We start from the raw sequence: 24,784 nt of genomic DNA, 5'->3' as shown, positions 1-24,784 counted from the left end.
CGCGTCCACCCTCTCTCTCTATACATATCTGCCTCTTTCTTTCCCTCGAATAAATGAAATATTTTTTAAAGTGACTATTCGTGTGTGTCCAATTCCCAGCTGAGAAACTGAATCAGGAAGGTTAGCTCTGCCCCATATCCTACACTAGCCAGTGGAAGAGCCAGTGTTGGCGGCAGAGAGAGCGTTCTGCGGGATCAGAACTCCGTGCTAGGCCCCTCTCAAGTTCTTAACCACATCAGCAAACTACTGAAAAGACGGACTCAGAGAAAGGTAAATGATGAGGTTTATTTGGGGGAGAGTTAGATGCGACGGGAGGCAAGCCAGGCGTGGTGGCACATGCACAAGGGAGAAGGCAGAGGTAGGATTACCACGAGTTCAAGATCAGCGTGAGACTACTTAGTGAATTCCAGGTCAGCCTGGGCTAGAGTGAGACCCTACCTCGAAAACCACAAAACAAAAATAATAAAATAAAAAAGTGTGGCGTGGGGTGGTGGGGAAAAAAACAAAACAAAACAAAACAGTCCTTTGCTGATAGAGCCATCAGAGGGTGTCCGTCATAGGCCTCAACTTTTGCTGAAACGTATCAGAAACAAACGCTCACCCTTAATTAAGCCTTGGCCAGCAGGGCCAGGGCAGCAAGCTGGTGACTTAGGGAACGCCTCCGAGATAAGGAATTGCTCTAAGAGGAGGCGTGCGAGAGTCCAAGGAGAGCTTCCCGTGTGCCAGGCTGGAGGGGTGTGTGCGTGTGTGTGTTGGGGTGTCTACGCCCCGTCCCCCACCCCCAAAGCCCACGGACAGCGCAGCGAGCACAGAGTCAGAGCCGCGGCACCGGCCACGTGGCCTAGGCGCTCGGCCATTGGGCGGTCCCCAGGGAGGGGCGGGGCCAGCGGGAGGCGCGCCGCGCGCAGTGCGCCTGCGCGGGCGGGCGGGGCTGGCGGAGCGGAGCGCGTTAAAGGCGCGGCCGGGTGCGCGCGGCGTCCGGCTCGCGGTGCGCAGGCGCGGGCGCTGTCTCCTTGTCGGCGGGCGCCGCGTGCGGGGCCGGTGGCTGTCTCTGCGGCGGCGGCGTTGGCCGGTTGTCGGGCACCATGAGCGGCTTCAGCAGCGAGGAGCGCGCCACGCCCTTCACCCTCGAGTACCGAGTGTTTCTCAGTGAGTGTCGGAGGCCCGTGGCGTCGCTTCGCCGGGCTCGTCCATTCATTGCGGGGCCTCGCGTGCCGCGGCGGCCCTCGCTCGGGGCTGAGGGGATCGTCCCTCGGCCCTTGCCGGCAGGGAGGGAGGATGCGCGGGCTTCCGTCTCCCCGTGGGCGGCTCGGTCCTAACGTCGTCGTCCCTGCGCCGAAGAGCGATGCTTGTCTGCCCTTGACGCCCAACCCCCCCTCCCCCGCCCTTGGGATCCGAACCTGGGGAGCCCCCGGGAGTCCCTCTCCGGCGGGAGTGATGGGGAAGGAAACCCACGCGCCCCCCTAGGAAGGTCCCCGGAGGTCAAACCATCCCTGTAAGAGGATTGCTGGTCCAGAGAACGCGCGAACAGGGGAGCGGGAGGGCGGCCACTTACCCCAGAGACCTTAATTCCACCGCTTTAGTCCGGGGTGTCCGCGCCCGGCGAGGTCAGGCCCTCCCCCCTCGCTCTGCCTGTGGGGAAACTGAGGCCCAGATCACGCTGGACCCCTCCTCCAGGGAGTGAAGCCATCCTCCTCCAGGTCGTCTCGTAGCGCCGGTGCTGGGAACGCTCATTATGAAACAGCTTTCTGCAGTCACCCAAGTGACGTCAACTGAGGAGCAGGAGTGGGAGATGCCAAGTGTTTGTTTGTTTGTTTGTTTTTTATCTTGATGCAAGGGCAGAGTCCGGCGGTACTTAGTACCCCAAGTCCTGCAAAGAAATCAGGAGGCTGCAGGCTTCCTTGGCGCACCCAGGACCCCTTGTGCGTCCAGGAAAAAAAACCTACCTGAGGGTTATCTTACCCTCTCATCCCCAGCAACTAGGAAAGATTAATGTGGGTACCAGAGGCCTTGGAAATGTGACATCAAAAGGCCACTCTGTTCGAACGACCTCATTACAGTTTATTGGGAAGATGCAACGAAGTCTGTTACTGGAAGAAGGAAGACCAGGGAGGAGAGGGGATGGATTGGGAATAAGGAAACAATAAACAAAGTGCCTCGCCTAGACCCAGCCTGGTTTGGGAGGAAAAAGAAATGATATCGAAAGTTTACCCATGTAACCAAAGATGAAGCCACCAGGTGAAATCCAGGAAGGGTGGGACTCCCCGGTTGACTTCCCTTTCAGAATTAAGAACGGACAGGATAGGAACTTTTGCCTGTGCTGCTTTTCTGGAAATAGGGTTGACTACAGATCTTCCCCTGTAAATGGCCTTAAAAAGTGACTGGTTTGAAGGCTGGTGGTTTTCTGGGAATTGTGTTCTGGTTACATGAGAAGAAACACACTGTTTTCACTTAAATGATGTATTGGCAATATTTGAGGTCTGTTAGTGGGAACCAAAGCCACTCATTCAGTTTCGCCTAGGCTAAAGTAACTATCAAATGGTACTTACGAAATACCAACAGTTAAGGCGTTTATCTGCAAAGACAAAGGACCCAGTTTCCATTCTCCAGGAACCACGTGTCTGGAGTTTGCTGTGGCTGGAGGGCCTGCCACGCCCATTTTCTCTCTCTGTGCCCCCCTTTCTCTGTCAAGTAAATAAATAAATATTTAAAAAAGAAATACCAATAATTTGGGGCTGGAGAGATGGCGTAGCAGTTAAGGCCCTTGTCTATGAAGTCTAAGGACCCAGGTTTGTCTCCCCAGAACCCATATAAGCCAGATGCCCATGGTGGCACATATGTCTGGAGTCCTTTGCAGTGGCTAGAGACCTTGGCTTGCCCATTCTATCTACCCCCCCAATAAATAAATAAAAAGTAAATACCAATAATTTGAACCAACTATGTGATTCTAAGTGCTTCTTAACTGTGCTCCCATTACATTTGAGACCTTCTGCCTCCACCCCGCAAGTGATTACAAATGTGTACCACCATGCCAATCTAAAGTTACTTCTTTTTTTTTTTTTTTAATTATTTTAGGAAGGTGTAGAGAGAGTGTGATAGGTATGTCAGGTGGGGAGAGAGAGAATGGGCAGTTGAGGGCCTCTTGCTGCTGCAGATGAACTCTGCATGCATGGACCACTTTTTGCATCTGGCTTTCACGGTTCTGGGGATTTGAACCAGGGTCGAAACCTTTGCGAACAAGCAACTTTAACTGCTGAGCCATCTCCCCAGCCCTAAAATTACTTTCTAGATATCATAGTTGTGACTAGAATATACAAATGGGGTTGTTGCAACTTGGCTATTCTTTTTTTATTTCATTTTTTAAAAATATTTTATTTATTTGCCAGAGAGAGAGAGAGAATGGACGCTTGCACCCCCGGCTAACGTAGGTCCTGGGGAATCGAATCTGGGTCCTTTGGCTTTGCAGGCAAACGCCTTAATCGCGAAGCCATCCCTCCAGCCCCATTTTGTTGTTTTTTGAGATAGAGGCTTGCTCTAGCCCAAGCTGGTCTGGAATTCACTGTGTACTTTTAGGCTGGCCTCGAACTCATGGTAGTCTTCCTACCTCTGCCTACTAAATTCTAGGATTAAAGGCATGTGCCACCATGCCCAATAGTGTTTTGTTTTGTTTTTTAATTCCAAGTTGAGAGAGAGAGATGCATGCCTCCAGCCACTGCAAATGAACTCCACGTAGATGGGCCACTTTGTGCATGTAGCTTTATGTGGGTCCTGGGAAATCGAACCCAGATCGTTAGGCTTTGCTGGCAAGCACCTGAACTGTTGAGCCATCTCTCCAGCCTGCAACCTGACTATTCTTAAGGGAAATCATGTCTGCTTATATGAAGTATCACTTCCTGGGTTTCTAATATAGCAAGTTGGTCTCCTTTCTCTGTAGGCATTAAAAAAAATTTTTTTTTCTGTAAATAGTTAACTGAAATAAGATAAGTCAAAAGCAATTTGATCACCTTTTGCATACTAAGCACTGCTGGGCTGGGGATAAGGTAACTCCTGCTCTCAGAACAGGGATTAATACCTGCTACATGCTTTCACAGTACATAGGATGGAAACTTGGTGTTGGAAAAGGACAGGAAAGGCAAAATATACAACCAATTCTTTTTTGTTTGTTTGTTTTTCGAGGTAGGGTCTCACTCTACCTCAGGCTGACCTGGAATTCATTATGTAGTCTCAGGGTGGCCTCAAATTCACAGAGATCCTCCTAACTCTGCTTCCCCAGTGCTGGGACTAAAGGGGTGTACTACCATGCCTGGCTGCAACCAGTTTTTTTGTTTGCTTTCTTGATATTTTTGAGACAAAATCTCATGTAGACCAGGGTGGCCCTTACCTCTGTATGGACTCTTAGGACCTTGGATTGATCCTCTTGCTTCCACCAATCCTACCTCCCAGGTGTTAAAAAGATAGGCATGTGCCACTACACTTGTTGTTGGGGTGGTTTCCCCCCCTTCACCCACTGTTTCTCCTCTGCTACTAGATTAAATCTAGTTCCTTGCTCATGCTAAATGAGAGCTGTCCACAGAGCTGTATCTCTAGTCCTTTGGTTTGGTTTCTTGGGAATATAATCTTGGTATTTAAAAAAAAAAGTATACTTCAGGGCTGGAGAGATGGCTTAGTAGTTAAGGTACTTGCCTGCATAGTCATAGGGCCCAGGTTCAATTCTCCAGGGCCCACATAAGCCAGATGCACATGGTGGCGCATGTGTCTAGAGTTTGTTTGCGGTAGCTGGAGGCCCTGGCCCACCCATTCTACCCCCCCCCCTTTGTCAAATAAATAAATAAAGATTTAAAAATTTAAAAAAATGTATACTTCAGCTGGGCATGGTGGCACACACCTTTAACCCCAAGCACTTGGGAGGCAGAGGTAGGAGGATTGCCATGAGTTTGAAGCCACCCTGAGACTGCATAGTGAATTCCAGGTCAGCCTGGGCTAGAGCAAGACCCCACCTGGTAAAACCAAAAAAAAAAAAAAAAAAAAAGAGTATACTTTAAGGCATTTGGAAATATAATTAGTCACAGTAGCTTCTCTAATTTATTTTACAGAAAACGAAAAGGGGCAATATATTTCTCCATTTCATGATATCCCAATTTATGCAGATAAGGTAAGAAATCCCTGTCTTGAACGTGGTCTTTGTTCACATTGGTTAATTGTACAAACAGATTTTCTTACGTGTCTTTCAACAAGTGCTTAAAATGCCTCATTTTGCAAAGTTTCAATGAGTATATAAGTGAGTTTTCAAGCATACTATTGGGTTAAAGAAGCAACTGTAAGTTAGAGAAGGAATAGAGGGAGAGATTTTTAAGCTACCCTTTTTGGGGGGCAGGGAACCACATTGGTCCTCTCTGTATGCACATTTGGAACTAAAATCTTTATACTTCATTAGTGGTTTTAAAATAAGCGAGTAGCCAGCACAGAATTTTGACTGTGGGAAGTTTGCTAAATAGTGAAAAGCACACTAGATTATTCAATGAGTACAAGAAAACTCAGTACTTTAATAGGCTAGTAGATAGAATTTGCAAATGTGTTAATACAGGTAAGTACACAGACTTCTAAAAAGAACTGACTGTTTTGATACACACCAGTGAACTGAAAAGATTTAATCTTAGCACAGATTTCTTTGCTTTCCTGGGGAAAAGAAAGTCTACTTTCTTTCATGCTCTTTGGGTGGTGGGTGATTCTCACCAGTACTGAAAATCAAATCCAGGGCCTCATGCATGTTAGACAAATGTTCTACCACTGGGCCATATCCCCAGCCCATATTTTTACAATTTCTAAGTAATCATGTTTAAAAAAACAGCTTTGGTGGGCACAGTGGCATATGCCTTTAATCCCAGCACTCAGGAGGCAGAGGTAGGAGGATCACTGTGAGTTCGAGGCCACCCTGAGATTACATTTGAATGCCAGGTCAGCCTGGGCTATAGTGAGATCATAAAACCTAAAAAAAAAAAAAAAAAGGTAACTATGGATATTTAGACCTGAGGAGGTAGCTCAGCAGCCAGGGACTTTGGTGTGCCCATACACACCCACATGTGCAAATAATCTTTTAATCTTTTGAAAGGCAGCACAGCTTATAGGCCTTTCTCAGCTCAGTGTCCACACACAGTCCATGTGAACATCCTCCTATGGAGTCTCCAAATTGTATTGACTCAGGAACTCAAATGTGTGTTCCATCTGATTTCTTGGACATTAGTGTGAATTGCTAAATCCTCCCCATCTTTTAACCTGTCTCCTTTGGTTGGATTGAATTACCTATTTGTGGAATGTGTACATCACACTAGAAGTGCCTCACAATGACGCCTGAATGAGAAGGTCCCATTGCGTACAGGTATGCTGAGGAAGGAAACTGCTTGACACGTAGGTGGGTGTTTGTAATTGGACAGTTCTCGAGTGAAGGGCCAGGTTGATCTTAGTCATGGCTCCTGCTCATAAAGATGCTTCAGGACATTTCAGGATAGGAAACTGAGGAGACACCTTAAAGCATCTTGGCTCAGGGTTCGCTGTGGCAGTGGGTCTTAGACAGGGCTGGCCGGCCTGAGGCGGTTACTCGATCTCTATACTACGCGGTGCTGGTCAGATCCCAAGGCGCTGCACTTGATTCCTTCCTGAGAGACCAGGAGTTTAGGATTGGGTTTTTTTTTTGTTTTGTTTTGTTTTGGAGATAGGGTATCACTGTAGTCCCAAGCTGGCCTTGAACCTACAGCAGTCCTCCTACCTCTGTGAGCGTTGGGATTAAAGGTGTGTGCCACCACACCTGACTTCTTTTTTTTTTTAAATATGTTATTTATTATTTGAGTGAGAGATAGAGAGAGGGAGAATAGGTGCACCAGGGCCTACAGCCACTGCAAACAAACTCCATGTGCATGCACCACTTTGTGCATCTGGCTTATGTGGGTCCTGGGGAACCGAACCAAAGTCCTTTGGCTTTGCAGGCAAATGCCTTAACCAGTAAGCCATCTCTCCAGCCCCCAAGTTCTTTTAAAAAACAACAACAGAGAATGGGTATGCCAAGGCCTCTGGCCACTTGCAATGATCCACAGATACATGTGCCATTTTGTACATCGGGCTTCTTGTGGATAGTGGGGAGTTGAACCCAGGCCCTGACCAGGCTTTGCAAGTAAGCACCTTTAACCACTGAGCTAGGGTCTCATGTAGCCCAGACTGATCTCAAACTGATCTTTTATCTCCATGTGCCTAGTACTGGGATTACACATGTATACCACCTGCCCAATCGTCCAGTTGTCATCCAGTACTGAGCAGGAAACCAGGTGGGGGCAGGCACTCCACCAACTGAGCTACATCTCCAACCTTGTTTGTCCTTTTTTGTTTTCCCCCAAGGTAGGGTCTCACTGTAGCCCAGGTTGACCTGGAATTCACTGCTGGCCTTGAACTCCTGATCTCCTGTCGCCACCTCCCTCCTTGATATATTTTTAAACATTTTATTTATTGGAGGGAGGGGGGAAAGAGGATGGGTACTGGTGAATAGAACCCGTGTCCTTAGGATTTGTAGGTTAGTGGCTTAACCACCAAGCCATCTCTCGGACCTCTTGTTTCCCTGTGGGCAACAGCGCCATCTTGTGAACCCCTAGGATACTGCTGCTGAAAACTAAGTTTTGTTTTGGTTTTGCAGGGTCTCACTTTAGCCCAGGCTGACCTGGAATAAATTCAAAATCTACCTCAGCCCCCTAGAGTACTTGGAGTATACCTGGAGTATAAGTATCTGCCACATCCAGCTCTCTAGCTTATTATCAGGCCTTTTCTTTTTTTTTTTTTTAATTCTTTTTTTTGAAGCAAGCCCAGCAGATTGGCTGGTTGTTTTTTTTTTTTAATGAAAGTGAGTGAAAATGAGAGAGGGAGAGGATTGGTGCGTCAGAGCCTCCAGCCACTGTAATAGAACTCCACACGTGTGCCACCTTGTGCGTGCATCACCTTGTGCGTCTGGCTTAGTGGGATATTGGGAGTCAAACATGGGTCCTTAGGCTTCACAGACAAGTACCTTACTGCTAAGCCATCACTCCAGCCCACTATTTATTTATTTATTTATTTTTGGTTTTTTGAGGTAGGGTCTCACCCTATCCCAGGCTGACCTGGAAATTACTATGTAGTCTCAGGTGGCCTTGAACTCATGGTAATCCTCCTACCTCTGCCTCCCGAGTGCTTGAATTAAAGGCGTGTGCCACCACTCCTGGCCTTGTGTTTTGGCCTGTGGTTTTTTTTGTTTTGTTTTGTATAGCCTGCTCTGGCTTCAAACTTCCTGTGTAACACAGGTTAACCTTGAACCCCTGAGTTTGAGTCCCGTGGTGACATGCACCACCATACTATTATACTCATAAACTACAGCTGCTGTGATCATCTTGCACAAGATTGAGCCCTTGAATGCATGGAGGGCTCATGAGACCCTGCTCCTCCCAGAGGAGCTGTTGCCAGTTATGGTTGCTAGGGGAGATAATCAACTTCTAAGTGGTGTACTCACTGGTAAGTTGTCTGTACTCCAATGGTTAACCTCTCCACCCATGCTCAGGCATGAAACCTCAGTGGGTCACAAAAAAACAAGCAAGGGCTGAGGAGATGGCTTAGTGGTTAAGGTGCTTACCTACAAAACCTAATGACCCAAGTTTGGTTCCCCAGTACCCATATAAGCCAGGTGCAAAAGGTGATACATGCGTCTGGAGTTTGCGGTAGCTAGAGGCCCTGCCGTGCCCGTTCATTCTCTCCCTCCCTCCTTCCCTTTCTCATAAATAAATAATAAGTGAAATTAAAAAATAAACACATGAAAGCAGATAGGAAAGAGGAGTGGTTCAGTGGAGGGGAATAAGAGAGGTGATGGGTAAATGTAATCAAACTGTGCACACATAGGGAGTTGTCTAGGGTGTTAGAACAAAGGTCTGGTGGAATGTACACTTTCCTCTGGGGAAGGGCGTGACCGTCTTGACGTCAGGGAAGCTAGCTTCTGTGTGCCTCTCCTTCCTTGTCTTCCAGGACGTGCTCCACATGGTGGTCGAAGTCCCACGCTGGTCAAATGCAAAGATGGAGGTAAGACAGGTCACCAGACTGCACACGGTCGTCTACTCTGGCCTCGTTGATGTGCTCAAAGACTGCAGACATGTAGACCTAAGGTCTGCTCATGGTCTGTTGCCCACTTCCCTCTCCCACTGCCTGCCAGCCTTCCTTGTGCCAGCCGGGCTCAGGCCCTTATGTGACGACGGTGTGTGATGCTGTGCTCCCCACGCCTTTGCTTCTGGACGCCCCAAAGCCTAGCGGGACCTTTCTTTTCCTACTTTTCACTTTTGCTTTCCTCTTTTTTTTTTTTTTTCTTTTGGTTTTTTCGAGATAGGGTCTCACTCTAGCCCAGGCCAACCTGGGCTCTGTAGTCTCAAGGTGGCCTCGAACTCACGGTGATCCCCCTACCTCTGCCTCCTGAGTGCTTTGCTTTCCTCTTCTTGAGACAAGGTTTCCCTGTGGCCCAGGTTGGCCTTCAACTCTTTTTCAGTTTACTGTCAGCCTCCTGAGTGCTGGGGTTATAGACCCAGGCCTCCTCTTACTCCAGATCCATCCAGGACTCTTCTTTAGCCATCCCAACTGTACAGTCTCTTCGAAAGTTTTGTTTTGTTTATTTCTTTCTGACAACCTTGACATAGTTGTCCCTTTTCTAGTGAAACTCCTTTCCTATTTCGTGGCAGTTGAAATTTTTATACTGATCATATCTTTTCACCAAGAGCAGTAATGCATGCGGTGTGCTCACAGATACTTGAATAATTCCAGATGTTTTAACTGAAAACTGAAGTTGGATAATCTTTATTTTGCTCTTTTCATGAAACAGTATTTTAAGCCAGGTGTGTCGCACATGCCTGTAATCCCAGCACTCGGGAGGCAGAGGTAGGAGGATTGCCGTGAGTTCGAGGCCAGTCTGAGACTACAGAGTGAATTCCAGGCCAGCCTGGGCTAGAGTGAGACCCTACCTTTAAAAAAAAAAAAAAAAATTACTATTTTGATTTCTTCAACATTAGAGTTTGTTTCAGCTAATTTTATTTCTTGCTTCCTGGAATTGTAAGTATTTTTTTTTCCCTTCCTAAGGCCTTCTGTATGCATGTATGCTTTCCACTTCATGGCTGATTATAGAGATACTTTAGTTCAGCTATGGAAACATTAAAGATGAAGTTAGTCATTACAGCAGAACTAGGGTACCCATATACCATGCCCCAATATTGTTTTACTTCCAAATCTAGGGCCATTTGTCATTCTATTTCAGATTGCTACAAAGGACCCTCTGAATCCAATTAAGCAAGATGTGAAAAAAGGAAAGCTCCGTTACGTTGCGAATCTGTTCCCGTACAAAGGGTATATCTGGAACTACGGTGCCATCCCTCAGGTATGCTGCCACACGTGCTGCAGATTAGCCTACTGGGCTGGAGAGAATTCAGTGGTTAAGGAGCTTCCTTGCAAATCCTAAGGACCTGGGTTCAATTCCCGAGTACTCATGTAAAGCCAAATGAACAGAATGACACATGTGTCTGTAGTTCTTTGCAGTAGTTAGAGGTCCTGGTATGCCTGTTTTCTGTCTGTCTGTCTGTCTGTCTTCCTCTTTCTTTCTCTCTCTTTCAAATAAATAAATAAATTTGCTGCTCTTGGTAAAAAGATTCAAACACTTATAGAAAATTTTGTAGTAGACTTGAAAAACATAGGATAATTTTTATTTTAAGCAGTGTAACACTTCCTTGAGTAACTCTTTGAAAATTAAATGAAAGGAAAATATTAACAGTGTGTAAACTCACATTTGAAAATTCTTCTAAATGTTTGTCTGTGGATGGTTGTTTTGTTTTAATATTTTGTTTATTTGAGAAAGAGGCACATAGAGGAGAGAGAACGGGCACACCAGGTTCCCTAGCCACTGCAAACTGACTCCAGATGCAGGCGCCTCCTTGTGCATCTGTCTTTATGGGTACTGGGGAATCGAGCCTGGGTTATTAGGCTTCTCAGACAAGTGTCTTAACCTTTATGCCATCTCCCCAGCCCCTGTTTTTGTTTTTCCAGATAGGGTTTCACTCTAGCCCAGGCTAGCCTGGGACTACAGAATTCATGGCAACGCATGACAATCCTTCTACCTCTGCCTCCCAAATGCTAGGATTGAAGATGTGTGCCACTATGCCTGGCATCTGTAAGCTGGTTGTAAGCTCTATACATTCTTCCATTAAAGATTTTTTTTAATTTAATTTAATTTGAGAGAGAGATAGAAACAGGCAGATGAGAGAACCAATAAGAATAGGTATGCAGGGCCTTCAGCCACTGTAAACAAACTCCAGACTCCTGCACCACCTTGTGCATCTGGCTGACATGGGTACTAGGGAATCAAATTGGGTCCTTTGGCTTTGCAGGCAAACACTTTTAACTGCTAAGCCATCTCCCCAGCCCTCACTAAATAAAGATTGAGTGGCAAGTCTACTAAGTAACAAAAGAGTGTATGTTAGTGGTTAAAAACATTGATTTCACCAGGTGTAGTGAGTGGCACATACTGTCAATCCCAGCTCTTGGGAAACAAAGGTCAGAGGATCTCCATGAGTTCAAGGCCAACATAAGACCATATAGTCAATTCCAGGTCAGCCTGGAATTGAAGCCCCGTGTCAAACAGTAGCACATTTTGGTTGGTGTGGATACCCGTCTCCCTTCGTCCCTCAGACACGTAAGTGGCATTGGGTCCCTGCAGCTGCGGGCAGAGCAAAGCAGTGCCTGTGCTTGCACGTTCTCAAAGCCTCGTATGTGGGGGTCCTGCTTCTCCTTGAGATCAGGCTCTTCGTGGCAAAGTTCTAACAGGCTGCTGTTTTCCCAAACGGCCACCCCTGAAGCAGGAGGGGTAGCTGCTTTGTGTCCTAATTTGTCCCCAGCTCAAGGCCAGTGTGTAAGAGGTTCTCTTTCAGTGTGTGAACACTTGTGCCTGTTCCACGTGAAGGGCGTGCATTGACCCTGTGGCACTTACACGTTCCGGTCAGGTTTTTGTTGATCACTCGTTTGCTTCTAGTCACTATTAGGTGGAACTGTTAAATAGAATCTTGTGAAACAGCCCAGAGTTGCTAAAATACATGTCAGACTCATCGAGTTTGTTGGATAATCACAAATTTATTGATGTGCCCTAAGTACAGCACTGTACTTTGTGCTTGGGTTGATCTGGTAATCCATATCAGTTTTGACGTGGAGAAAATGTGGCTGAAATGCTTCTCATTCTGTGGGCCTCTTTGTTGGAAATGGTCTTCCTTTGTCCCCTTCACTTTCATCTTACCTCCTCTCTGGATGGTAGGGAAGCAAATCCACGTGAGAAATACAGTCTGTTCTGGCTGGGGAGGAAAGAATCCAAACAGCAGCTGCCTTTTAAAAAACTCACTTCCTGTGAGATGCTAAGTGCAGTTTAGCCAGGAAAGAAAGTGATTTAGGCTTCTTCCCCCATTGGCTCCTAGCCAGCAACTGTACCTTTTACATCAGAGGCACGATTTCCATTTTAGTATTGCTGCAGCCCCGTTTGTATTTCAGAAATTAGTTATAAAGAGACTCTAATTCAGTGAGTGCCTTAAAGTTAAAGCGTTCTCTTTCTTTTTTTTTAATTTTTTTATTCTTTTTTTTTAAAATATTTTATTTACTTATTTGAGAGCGACAGAGACAGAGAGAAAGCTAGATAGAAGGAGAGAGCGAGAGAATGGGCGCACCAGGGCTTCCAGCCTCTGCAAACGAACTCCAGATGCGTGCGCCCCCTTGTGCATCTGGCTAACGTGGGACCTGGGGAACCGAGCCTCGAACCGGGGTCCTTAGGCTTCACAGGCGAGAGCTTAACCGCTAAGCCATCTCTCCAGCCCATAAAGCGTTCTCTTTCTTGCTGCAGTGCTGGCCTTCAGCCAAAGGCCTTATTCATGCTAACCCAGCGCCTCCGCCTCGGCCTGCTGGGTACTAGAGTTAGAGGCGGGCGCCTCCACGCCTGAAGCAGCGTGCGTGTGTGTTCTGAGCAAGAGCGTTGCCTGCTTTAAAGGCCACATTTAGGTTAGCTTGGTAGAAGCTCCAGCATTTAAATGAAATTATTGTATGTAGTTAAAATTCTTAAGTGAAAATTGTCAAATTCTTTCTTCTCCCCTCACCCTCTATTCTCATTCCAGCTCAAGCTGATCTGGAACTCTCTGTGTACCTCTAGGCTGCGTATTTTTTCAGAAAGCCTCATGGATGTTGTCTGATCATGTCAGCCAGGTCTTTGTCAACAGTACACATGGGAATTGTGTACTCTAACTCTTTACTATTTTTTTTAGACATGGGAAGATCCAGGACATAGTGACAAACATACTGGCTGTTGTGGTGACAATGACCCAATTGATGTTTGTGAAATCGGAAGTAAGGTAATAAAATCTGACTTTTATTTCTGTCAGGATGAAATTAATGAATTGTGCCAACATTCATACTTCAAATTGTGAAGAAACACGATTATTAGTGAAATAATATCTTGAGGGGTGATGAAGACGTACGTTTTGTTTAGGCATTCATATATTGTCAGCTTTGAACCTAGTCTGGGAGAATGCGTATAGACACACGTGGCTGACCGTGTGAGTGGAGCCGCGTGTGCTCTGTACTGCCTCGGGACAGAGGCTCAGTCCACGGGAAGGTGGCGCGTTTCATCTGGTCACGGCACGCTGCCGAAGGGCCTGCAGTGACCAGTGAGTCTGCTTGAGCCAAATAGCCCATCAGCTGGAGGCCGTGTTGACACTCATGCTCAAGCAGACTTGCTCTAGCGCTGGGGACAAGTTGTGTTTTTTGAGACAGGCTCTCATGTCCTCCAGGATGGCTTTGAACACACTCTGTGGCATGGCTGACCCTTCTCTACCTCCTGGGGTTACAGGCTTTGACACGGCGCTGGAGATGAGCCCCAGGGCATTATGCACGTTAGGCAAATGCTGCACGTACTGAGCTACATGCCAGCCCTTGCTGGAAGTTTCGATGACATGCTTTATGACTGGCTTAACTCGGTGGAGGAGGAAGCATGTTAAAGGGTCGCCTGGCCAGGCATGGTGGTGCACACACACACTTTTGGTCCCAGTGCTGGGGAGGCAGAGGTAGGATCACTGTGAGTTCGAGGCCAGCCTGATAGTCCATAATGAATTCCAGGTCAGCCTGTGCTAGAACAAGATCCTACCTCAAAAAGACAAAATAAATAAAAAGGATTATATCTGAAACAGTAGAGATTTAATTATTCACAATGAAAGATAATGTGAAAATCATTAAGTATCTTCAGCTATACTGTTGTTTTCTTAGGACTTTTATTATCGCTTCTGTATATCTTTGTTTTTTCAACCTAAATATGACCATTGACGATTTCATTTGTCCAGCTTTTGAAGATTTGCTTCAGGAGTTGGGCATAGTGCCAGACATCTATAATCCCAGTGCTTTGAAGGCTACAGCAGGGGAATCTCAAACTTGAGGCCAGCCTGGGATACCTAGCAATTTTTAGGCCAGCTTGAGCTACATAGGAAGACCCTGTCTCAAAACACACACAGGGGCTTGAGAGACAAAAGAAAAACTTGATTCAAGAAACAAGGGTCAAGTAAATGGAAGAATTAGGCATCTAAGAATGATAAGTGAGACATTTCTTTTTATCCACCAAATAAACTTTTTTCAAAGCTCCAGTGCACAGATTTGTCCTGACTGTGATGGTTGGTTCTCAGGTATGTGCAAGAGGGGAAATAATCCGGGTGAAGGTTCTCGGCATCCTGGCCATGATTGACGAAGGCGAGACCGACTGGAAAGTCATTGCCATCAACGTGGACGACCCTGACGCCGCCAATTACAATGGTGAGGAAAGGCTCAGCATCACCATCATCATAGTGAGCCCCAGCCGACTTAACCTCTGACAGGACGGTCAGCTCGGGCTGAGAGCAGCACCCTTGACCATGGCATTGTTTTCTAGCGCTCAACTGCCTAACTAAATTCTTCTCCCAAAGAAAAGACCTCACAGTGTTGTGTAGTAGTTTCAGTTGGGTGTTCTATCATTTCCTTCTCGTAAGTTGCCACTCCATTTCAGTGCTCTTGCTTTGTTTGAGATACTCACATACCATAAAAGTCATCAGTTTGAAATATAATTTAGTGTTATAAAGCCCAGGCTGCTCTTGAACTCAATATGTAGCCAAGGATGACCTTGAGCCTCCTGATCTACCTGCCTCCGAAGATTGTGGATCATTTGTCAGGGACTGTCTGTCTACACTTGGTATTAAAATGTAAACAACTATCAGGCCTGGTGGCCTAAACTTGTAATCCCAGCACTTGGGAGGTGGAGGCAAGAGGTCAGGGAATTCAGGGCTCAGCTCCAGAACATTGAGCCGGGAGGCCATGATTCACAACAGCAGCAAAATGGAATCGGATGTCATTTTGAAGCAGCCATGGTATTCATGACCTCACAGTGGCTGCCAACATAAAACCTGCATAATGGGAGAAAAATAGTTAACATCAAAATAGAATAGAGACCACTTGGAAAGGGGGTTTGATGGAGGTGGGTGGATTCAGAACATCAAAATAGAAAAGTGACCAGTTGAAAGGAGGGGTCAGGAGGAGTAAAGAGAGGGCGGTAAGAAGAGACTATGATCATGGCATGTACGGAGGTTGTCCATAAAAAGTTTTATTAGACTTGCAAGCAGAGAGAGAGAAGAGGTGTGCCAGGGCCTCCAGCCACTGCAAAAGAACTCCAGGTGCATGTGTCAGTTTATGCATCAGGTTGTACATGGACACTGGGGAATCGAACCTAGGTTGTTAGGTGTTGCAGGCAAACTTCGTATCCACTAAGCCATCTCTCCAGCCCGTTTCCTTTTTTTTAAATGTCATTTTGCCCCTCAAGAAGATGTTGCAGGTAGCTCTGCTCAGACCAGAAGAGTGGCCTCTTTCCTCACCCCTCCCAAGTGCTGGGATTATAGCACTCGTTTTTAATTTTGCTAAAATCTAATTTATGTGTTTGTTGTGTTATTAGTATTGTTGACCTCATTTCGAAGAAACCATTGTCTTGGGGCTGGAGAGATGGCTCAGAGGTTAAGGCACTTGCTTGCAAAACCTAAAGGCCTGGGTTCAGTTCCTCAGTGCCCATGTAAGACCAGATGCAAAAAGTAGAGCTTGCATCTGGAGTTCGCAGTGGCAGGTAACCCTGGCACGCCTCTTCTATCCCCTCCTCCCCTCGCAAATAAAAACAATGTCTAGACCAAGATCGTGAAGATTTTACAGCTTTCTGTTTTTTTTGTTTTTGAGACAGGGCCCAAGCCAGCTTAAATAGTGGATTGACCGTAACTAAGTGGGATGTTGCTATATTTGTTTTGAAGTCTTGAGAAAAGCTCACTGTGTCTAATTTATCTTAATCACTTTTGTGCAGGCGCTTGAACACACATTCTTTTACTTACTAAGTGCCTACTCTGTCAGTGAGCTCCACCCATTCCTATCCCAGCTATTTTTATGTCAGTGCTGCTTCGAGTTAATGATCGAGTTAGTCCTTCTAGTGATTGAATTTGTCTCGAAAATTAATGTCAGCAGGGTCCTATCTATAGAGGCTCCAGGGAGAGATCCATTCTTTTAATTAAAATTAAAACTTTATTTAAAAAATATACACAATCCTCTCCTGCAACCCTCCTGTATCTTCCCTTTCCCACCCACTTCCACAGAGCTCTCTCTTCTTTCCTACTATTCCCTCTTCTATAATGATGTCTTTTGTTTTTAATTGACAGCTCCCATTCTTACAGTCAGTAAACCACGATCATTCCCATTGGCTCTTACATTCTTTCTGCCGCCTCTTTCACAATGGACCCCAAGCCTTGGGAGGTGTGATAGAGGGATTTCAATGCTGAACAGTCCCCTGTCACTTCTTCTGAGTATGTGCCCTCTGAGTCATCCCAAGGTCACCACCATCTGAAAAGAGAAGCTTCTCTAACCAAAAGTGATTGTAGCATTAATACATGGATATGAATGTTAAGTAAAGTGCTTAAAGGGCAGTTGATAAGCATGATATATGCATTGAGCCAGATAAGAGCAGGCATTATACTCCTAAGCTTCATGACCTTCCCCACCATCAGCTTTTGATTAGGTTTTTAGTACCAGGCATGTATTTCCTCCCAAAGAGTGGGCCTCCAGTACAGTTAGAGAGCAGTTAGTTTCCTCCAGAGCAGACATGCCACTATTGCACCCGTTTGGTCAGTTGACCTGGCTGGCCAAACTTAAGGCTTCTACTGTCCACTGTTTTTACCCCTGATGGCTCTGTCTCCCATTGGGCTGCATGTAGTGCATCTTTTTCCAGCTTTATGTCAGCTGGTCTACATGGAGGAAGTTTTTGGCTCAGCCCCAGTTGATTTCTCAGTGACCTTGCCACCCAGTCATGTGGAGTCTTCAGCAATAGGATCTTATCATCTATTTCTGGCGGGAAACCAAGGGCCTCTAGCCACTTCAAATGCACTCCAGATGCATGTGCCACCATGTGCATCTGGCTTTACATGGGTACTGGGGAATTGAGCTCCATTCCTTAGGCTTTGCAGCAAATACCTTAACTGCTGAGCCATCTCTCCAATGCTCAATTGCCTTTTTTTAGCTGGTATCTTGCGTTAGAAACTACCCATGTTTGCCAGACTGATTCTTTAGTTATGTGGCTCCATCACTTTCTCTGTCTAATGGCAATTACACCTTGTCCATCTGTTATCTTACCTCAGCTTTTCAGAGATACTAGCTGGCATTTTTGTGTTCTTAACAAGATGGTCAGCCCTGATTTTATCTAGAACCTTTTGATATCTTTTCTCCAGCTCTTTCAAACTACATGCTTAATGCTTTTGTTGATGTGTAATCATGCATCACACAATGTGCCTTTTCCCTTTAGATATTAATGATGTCAAGCGCCTGAAGCCTGGTTACCTAGAAGCTACTGTTGACTGGTTTAGAAGGTACAAGGTTCCTGATGGGAAACCTGAAAATGAGTTTGCTTTCAATGCAGAGTTTAAAGACAAGGTAATGTGTCATTCAGAACTGCAGCTTTGGGCAATTAGTATAAAGACTTATAATTTAACCATATTGTTCCCTTCTAAAAAATTACTCAAAAGCCAGGCGCCCAAAGTGTGTATGTGTCTAGAGTTTATTTGCAATGGCAAACGAACCTGGCACACCCATATGCTTGCTTGCTTTTTTTTTTTTTTTTTTGGTTTTTGGAGGTAGGGTTTCACTCTAGCCCAGGCTGACCTAGAATTCACTATGGAGTCTCGGGGTGGCCTCAAACTCTTGGCAATCCTCCTACCTCTGCCTCCCTGCTGGGATTAAAGGCATGCACCACCACGCCCTGCCTCAAATAAATAAAAATTTGATCTGGGCGTGGTGGCAAACGACTTTAATCCCAGCATTCTAGAGACAGAAGGAGGATCACCATGAATTCAAGACTAGCCTGAGCCTCCATATCAGCCTGGGCTATAGCAAGACCCTGCCTCGAAAAAAAATTGCCAGATGTGGTGCCACACATCTTTAATCCCAGCATTCAGGAGGCAGAGGTAAGAGAAATGCTGTGAGCTTGAAGCCAGCTTGGGACTACAGAGTGATTTCCAGGTCATTGTGGGCTAGAGTGAGCCCTTACCTCGAAAAAAATAAAAATTTATAAAAAGGGAGCGGGGGGGGGGGGTGGTGGCGGTTAAGATTTATATAAGAGAAATACCTTAAAAAAAGTTTTGGTGTTTCGTTGTTGAAAGAATGGGCACACCAGGACCTCTTGCCCCTGTAAAAAACCTTCCAATTGGGCTGGAAAGATGGTTCAGCAGTTAAGGTACTTGCCCACAAAGCTTATTGACCCAAGTTTGATTCCCCACTATCCACATAGAGCCAGATGCACAAGATGGTGCATGTGTCTAGAGTCTGTTTGCAGCGGCTAGAGGGAGCACCCATTCTCTCTGTCTTGCATCTCTCTGCTTGCAAATAAATATATATATTTTTTTAATTGAGTGCATGTGCTACACTGTGCCTAGCTTTAGTTGGATATTGGCTTTGCAAGCAAATGCCTTTAACCCATGAGCCATCTTCCCCGCCCCTGGGTGTTTTCTGTAAACATTCACTTTCATTTTTAACAAAGGGAAATGATTGAAAAGAAACATAATATCAGGCTTTGGAGAAATATTGATAATAAGAGAAAAAATACCTTTCTGCCATTATAATAATGCCCATCTATTTAAATTACAGGCTTTTGCAATTGATATTATTAAAAGTACTCATGACTATTGGAAGGCTTTAGTGACTAAGAAAACGGATGGAAAAGGAATCAGTTGGTAAGTGCGAACACCCCTCAGCATGTTGAACACCCAGCGCAGGCCGCCTTATACAGAGGTTTCAGTGAGCACGCGACACTGCATGTGCTCTTACATTCACTTAGAAAAGAACTGGGTTTGCCCGTGAGGGCTTTAATAAATGGAAAGGTGACTATATAAACAACTTAAAAGTCCTCATGAGACACTCTGTAAGCAAGTACAAACGAAATCCATAAAGGTAGCAGTGAGGCCAAAACTGGATAAGTCGCTGGCATCTGAGGACTCAGAATCTAATAGGTACCATGAGTGCACAGGCTGGTATTCTGACAGCAATATGTTATACCAGCATCTGTCATGCACCCTGAATTTACTCCTGGCACTCGGGAGGCAGAGGTAGGAGGATCACCATGAGTGCGAGGCCACCCCAAGACTACAGTGTGAATTCCAGGTCAGCCTGGGCTGGAGTGCGACCCTACCTCAAAAAAAAAAATAAAGAAATAAATAAATAACTATGGCTGTTTGGTGCTAGGGGACGGCTTCGTGGGTAAAATGTTTGCAGCACAACACGGAGGACCTCAGTTTCGATCCCCAGCACTCACGTCAGAGCGAGACGTGGTAGCCCGCCTAGGTGTCCCAGTGCTGGGAGTGTGGGGACAGCAGGACCCCTGCGGCTTGCTGGCCAGCTCTGTGAACTCGGGAGTCAGTACAAGACATGCTCTCAAAATAATAGTAATAGCTAATGATCATCCAGCAGATATTTCTTGACAAATACGTAACAAAGATGTAGGAGATTGAATTTAACCAGTCAGGGACAGGTTCCGTAACCTGGCCCCAAACACGTTTTGTGTGTTTTGCTAGGAATCCGACCCAGGACCTTGAGCACACTAGGCAAGTGCTCGACTAGACTTCCTCTTTGGTATCTAAGAGTTTCTGACAGTGGCGCTGAGATCACGTAGCTGTTACCGTTACTGTGATGCAAATAGTAGTCAGTGAGGTAAACAAGAGAAAGACGCAGGAACACATTCTGCAGGAGCGATTGTGCGTCTGCAAAACCCCAGACAGTAAGTTCATGCTAGGTATATTGGCATTTGTAATCCGAGCACTTGGGAGACAGAAAAAAATAAATGACCTGTAATCACACCTTTTCCAAAGACCTCTGTTAATATTGGGAGGGAATTTAGCTTGGTCTGTATCAGTCCTTAGGGCGGGTACAAAAATACTTTTTAAAAAATGAGTATGTTACATGCACAACTTGTTTTATGCTTTAAATTTAAAATATAAGCATGTCCCCAATTATATAATGTTCCATCTATATATTTTTATTTATTTTTTGATGGTTTTGGTTTTTCCAGGTAGGGTCTTACTCTAGTACAGGCTCACCTGTAATTACCATGTAGTCTCAGGCTGGCCTTGAACTGACAATGATCCTCCTACCTCTGCCTCCCAAGTGCTGGGGCTAAAGGCATGCGCCACTATGCCTGGCGAGACTTTTTTTTCTTTTTCTTTTTTTTTTTTTTTTTTGAGGTAGGGTCTCACTCTAGCCCAGGCTGACCTGGAATTCACTATGTGGTCTCAGGGTGGCCTCAAACTCACAGTGATCCTCCTACCTCTACCTCCCAACTGCTAGTATTAAATGAGTGCACTATCACTAAGATATTTGAACAGAATCAAACTACCAGAACATCTGAACCTTCCAAACTAATTAGAAAGTGAAGTTACAGGCCAAGAAGCTTTCAACCACCCCAGACTTCATCTCATGAACTCCTTCTTCAGTGTATCTGTTACCTACTGAGAGGGTTTCCTTGTTCTGCTGGCTTCTGACTGTGGCTGTTTCATTACACAGCATGAACACCACGGTGTCGGAGAGCCCCTTCAAGTGCGACCCAGACGCCGCCAGAGCCATCGTTGATGCTGTACGTATAAGAACAGGGTGGTGCTCCATGGGCAGAGGAAGGACTTCCTTCAGCAAGATTCTAGAATCTCCCGTGTGTCCTCACTGAGTGAAGTGCTGAAATAAGCACCAGTAGACTTGAGGGGAAAAGGAAGGCGTGGCACTGGTCAGCCATTGGACTCAGTGATTCCAGGACATAATGCCTAGCACAGGAGCCCACTGGCTGTCCGGTCATTTCCCACCTGATAAGCAGTAGGTTCCTACTGGTACTTGACTTAGTTCTGCAAGGACTGAGGAAGTTAGGAAATGTGGGGTGCAGCTGCTGCCATAACATATTACTCAAGAGACATGAAAAAGTAAACGATCCATCAAAGCAAGTTTTACTTACGTGTTACTTTAATTACCTGATTTAGACTTAACAGAAAGCTGAACTAGATCATCATCAAATCATTTTCATTCATTCCATTAGCAAATGGTAAATCAAAGAAAAATGATCTTGATTTTCTTCTGCCTTGTAAATGGGGCAGTATTCAGAAAGGACGCTGTAGCCAGGCGTGGTGGCACAGGTCTTTAACCCCAGCACTTGGGAGCAGAGATGGGCAGATCGCCATGAATTTGAGGCCACCTGCGACCACACAGTGAGTTCCAGAGAAAGGACAGCTTAATGTGAGCCTCGGTCCTTCATCCATGAGCCCTGACATGGCAGTGAAGAGCAGAACAAAACCAGGCTGGTAGCTCCGGTCTAAAGTCCCAACTCTGAGGAGGCTGAGGCAAAACAATTGAGTTTGATGCCAGCCTTGCCTGCAGTGCGAGGTCATGTCTCAAAAACAAAAATGGGCCGGGCGTGGTGGCGCACTCCTTTAATCCCAGCACTCGGGAGGCAGAGGTAGGAGGATCATCACCCTGAGTTCAAGGCCACCCTGAGATTCCATAGCGAATTCCAGGTCAGCCTGGGCTAGAGTGAGACCCTACCTCGAAAAACAAAGATGTCTTCCATCCTCTTACTGTCTGCCTTCTCTCTGCCTCAAATAAATAAATAAAATTAAAAATTGAAAAAAAAAAAACTTTTAAAAAATCCTTTTAAAAAGGGCTGGGGAGATGGCTTAATTGTTAAGGTGTCTGACCCCCTCTTTTTCTCTCTCAAATAAATAAATAAAATGCAAACATTTTAAAACCTTAAAGAAATAAAGATAGAGTAAAAAGGGGCAGGGAGTCATGGTCATATGCATGTCGGTATTTATTCTTTGGTTCAAAAACATCCTGCCTTCTGTCCTTAAGAGGCTTGAACATGTTAGCACCTCCTGCATTATTACTGTGAATAATTTTTAGATCCTATTAATTGGGATGATCTCCTGTTCAGAATCTTTGCCGTTTTTGTTACTTTTAGCTTTTTCCCTCTGGAATTAGACTAACACATTTTACTGTTTCATTTTCAGTTACCACCACCTTGTGAATCTGCCTGTGCACTGCCATCAGATGGTAAGATCTGCATCCACTACATTAAAATTACATATATATGCAAATAATTATATATATTAATGGGGTACACTGTGATGCTTTGACCTACAAGTTTATAATGTAGAAAGTTTAAAAGTTTTATTTTTTTTAATTTATTTGACAGAGAAAGAGGGGGTTGGAGAATGGGCACGCCAGGGCCTCCAGCCACAGATGTGTGCTCCCTTGTGCCTGTGGCTAACGTGTGTCCTGGGGAATCAAACCTGGGTCCTTTGGCTTTGCAGGCAAACGCCTTAGCCACTAAGCCATCCCTCCAGCTCTATAATGTAGAAAGTTTAAATCCGGTTAGCCACTCCGTCACCTTACATTCTTGTTTATTTGTGGTGACAATAGTTAAAATGTGTGGTAGCCATTTCCAAACAGTTGGCCTGTGTTCCTTGGACTCCTTGTGGATGTCTTGTGACACTGTGGAAGGGACCTTGCCAAGAAAAGGAAAGCTCTTAAGTGACAGATGTGGTGATACATGCCAACAGTCCCAGAAGTCCGGCAGCTAAGTCAGGAGGATCACAAGTTCAAGGCCAGCCTGAGCTACATAGCCAGACCTAGCCTCAAAAAAGAGGGCTGGAGAGATGGCTTAGTGGTTAAGGTGCTTGCCTGTGACGCCGAAGGACCCAGGTTCAATTCTCCAGAACCCACATAAGCCAGATGCACATAGTTTCACATGTGTCTGGAGTTTGTTTGCAGTGGCTGGAGGACATGCACGCATATTCTCCCCCCATAAATAAATAAAATTAAGAAATGATTCAATACTGAGAATACTGATACAGATATTAATCATGGTTGATAAAAAATCTGAATTCAGAATTAAATAAGGCTTGTTTCTATAAAAAGAAGAGGGGTGGAGAAATGGCTCAGTGGTTAAGGTGCTTGCCTGTAATGACCCGAGTTCGCCTGTAATGACCCGAGTTCAGTACCTCAGTACCCACAATAAAGCCATATGTACAAAGTGGCATATGCATCTGGAGTTCATTTGCCATGGCTAGCTAGAAGCCCTCATGTGCCCATTCTCTCTTGCTTGCAAATATTTTTAATGAAAGGAAAAAAGAAAGGAAGATGGAGAGTAAGGAAGCCCAGGGAAAAGTGCTGAGCTCGTTCTCAGCGCGCCGGGGAGCCGCTCTGCAGAGGAGTCTGTCCTGGGGACGCCTGTGGAAGAGCCGTGAATGCACATGGCGCATTGTGCTGGGCGAGCGCTAGACCGCGGAGTCACAGCCAGCTTCTCTATGGGATGGTGGTGGTATTGATGCTTTGCTGGGGTTCTGATTTGTTGCTCTTTTCTCCTGCACAGTGGATAAATGGTTCCATCACCAGAAGAACTGACGGGAGCTGTGTGGCGCGCGGGCGGGCGTCTTATATGCGCATATAGTGGCTTGGCGCGGCTTCCCGCTGGTGGAGCTCATCTGCCAGGCTGCGTGCCCCGAGACCGCTCTGTATGCTCAGAAGGGTACCTCCACATTTTCCTGTCTCAGCGAAGAACTTGTAGGACATGCTTCAGTATCTAAGCAGTTGTGATTTAGAAGTTGTCTGTGAATAGATGTACAAGATGAGCACATACTGGATGTATATGTTTACCATGTGTTAGGAAATAAAATTATTTTGCTGAAACTTGGTTTAGGATTTCTTTAACGCGAAAGCTTTGTCAGGCAGGCGTGTCTACTTTTTTTGGCATTGCTTTTCTATGAGTAAACTTTCGATTCCATTTTTTTTTTAATTTATTTTATTGGCCAGGCGTGGTAGGGCACGCCTTTAATCCCAGCACTTGGGAGGCAGAGGTAGGAGGATTACCATGAGTTTAAGGCCACCCTGAGACTACATAGTGAATTCCAGGTCGACCTGAGCTAGAGTGAGACCCTACCTTGAAAAACAAAACATCTCTTACAGCCAGGCATGGTGGCGCACACCTTTAATCCCAACACTTGGGAGGCCTAGGTAAGAGGATCACTGTGAGTTTGAGGTCAACCAGAGACTACATACTGAATTCCAGGTCAGCCTGGACTAGAGTGAAACCCTACCTCAAAAAAAAAAAAATCTTTTACTAGTACTTAAGGTGCATGCCTGTGAAGCCTAAGGACCT

General features: G+C 45.6%; 1 protein-coding gene across 1 annotated transcript; it reads left to right on the top strand.

The window, feature by feature from the left end:
* Positions 1–1,036: 1,036 nt before the first annotated feature.
* Positions 1,037–24,315, top strand: Ppa1 (inorganic pyrophosphatase 1). Its single transcript, XM_004657890.2, has 11 exons — positions 1,037–1,149; positions 5,094–5,152; positions 9,028–9,081; positions 10,298–10,417; positions 13,329–13,415; positions 14,736–14,862; positions 17,906–18,033; positions 19,243–19,328; positions 21,151–21,220; positions 22,635–22,677; positions 23,999–24,315. Exons 1-11 carry the CDS (start codon positions 1,086–1,088, stop codon positions 24,028–24,030), a joined length of 870 nt encoding a protein of 289 aa, XP_004657947.1. The 5' UTR covers positions 1,037–1,085; the 3' UTR covers positions 24,031–24,315.
* The last annotated feature ends 469 nt before the right edge of the window (positions 24,316–24,784 follow it).

Source organism: Jaculus jaculus, chromosome 18 (genome assembly GCF_020740685.1).
Source record: "Jaculus jaculus isolate mJacJac1 chromosome 18, mJacJac1.mat.Y.cur, whole genome shotgun sequence".
NCBI classification, from domain to species: domain Eukaryota; kingdom Metazoa; phylum Chordata; class Mammalia; order Rodentia; family Dipodidae; genus Jaculus; species Jaculus jaculus.
The sequence above is the reverse complement of the archived record's forward strand: the minus strand, read 5'-3'. Positions and strand labels throughout refer to the sequence as shown.

Bases quoted from the DNA above. Each gene is read 5' to 3' on its own strand.
- Ppa1 (XM_004657890.2), top strand. From the start codon at position 1,086: ATGAGCGGCTTCAGCAGCGAGGAGCGCGCCACGCCCTTCACCCTCGAG. The intron at 14,863-17,905 runs GTGAGGAAAGGC...TTTTCCCTTTAG, and splicing joins TGACGCCGCCAATTACAATG to ATATTAATGATGTCAAGCGC. The intron at 22,678-23,998 runs GTAAGATCTGCA...TCTCCTGCACAG, and splicing joins CTGTGCACTGCCATCAGATG to TGGATAAATGGTTCCATCAC.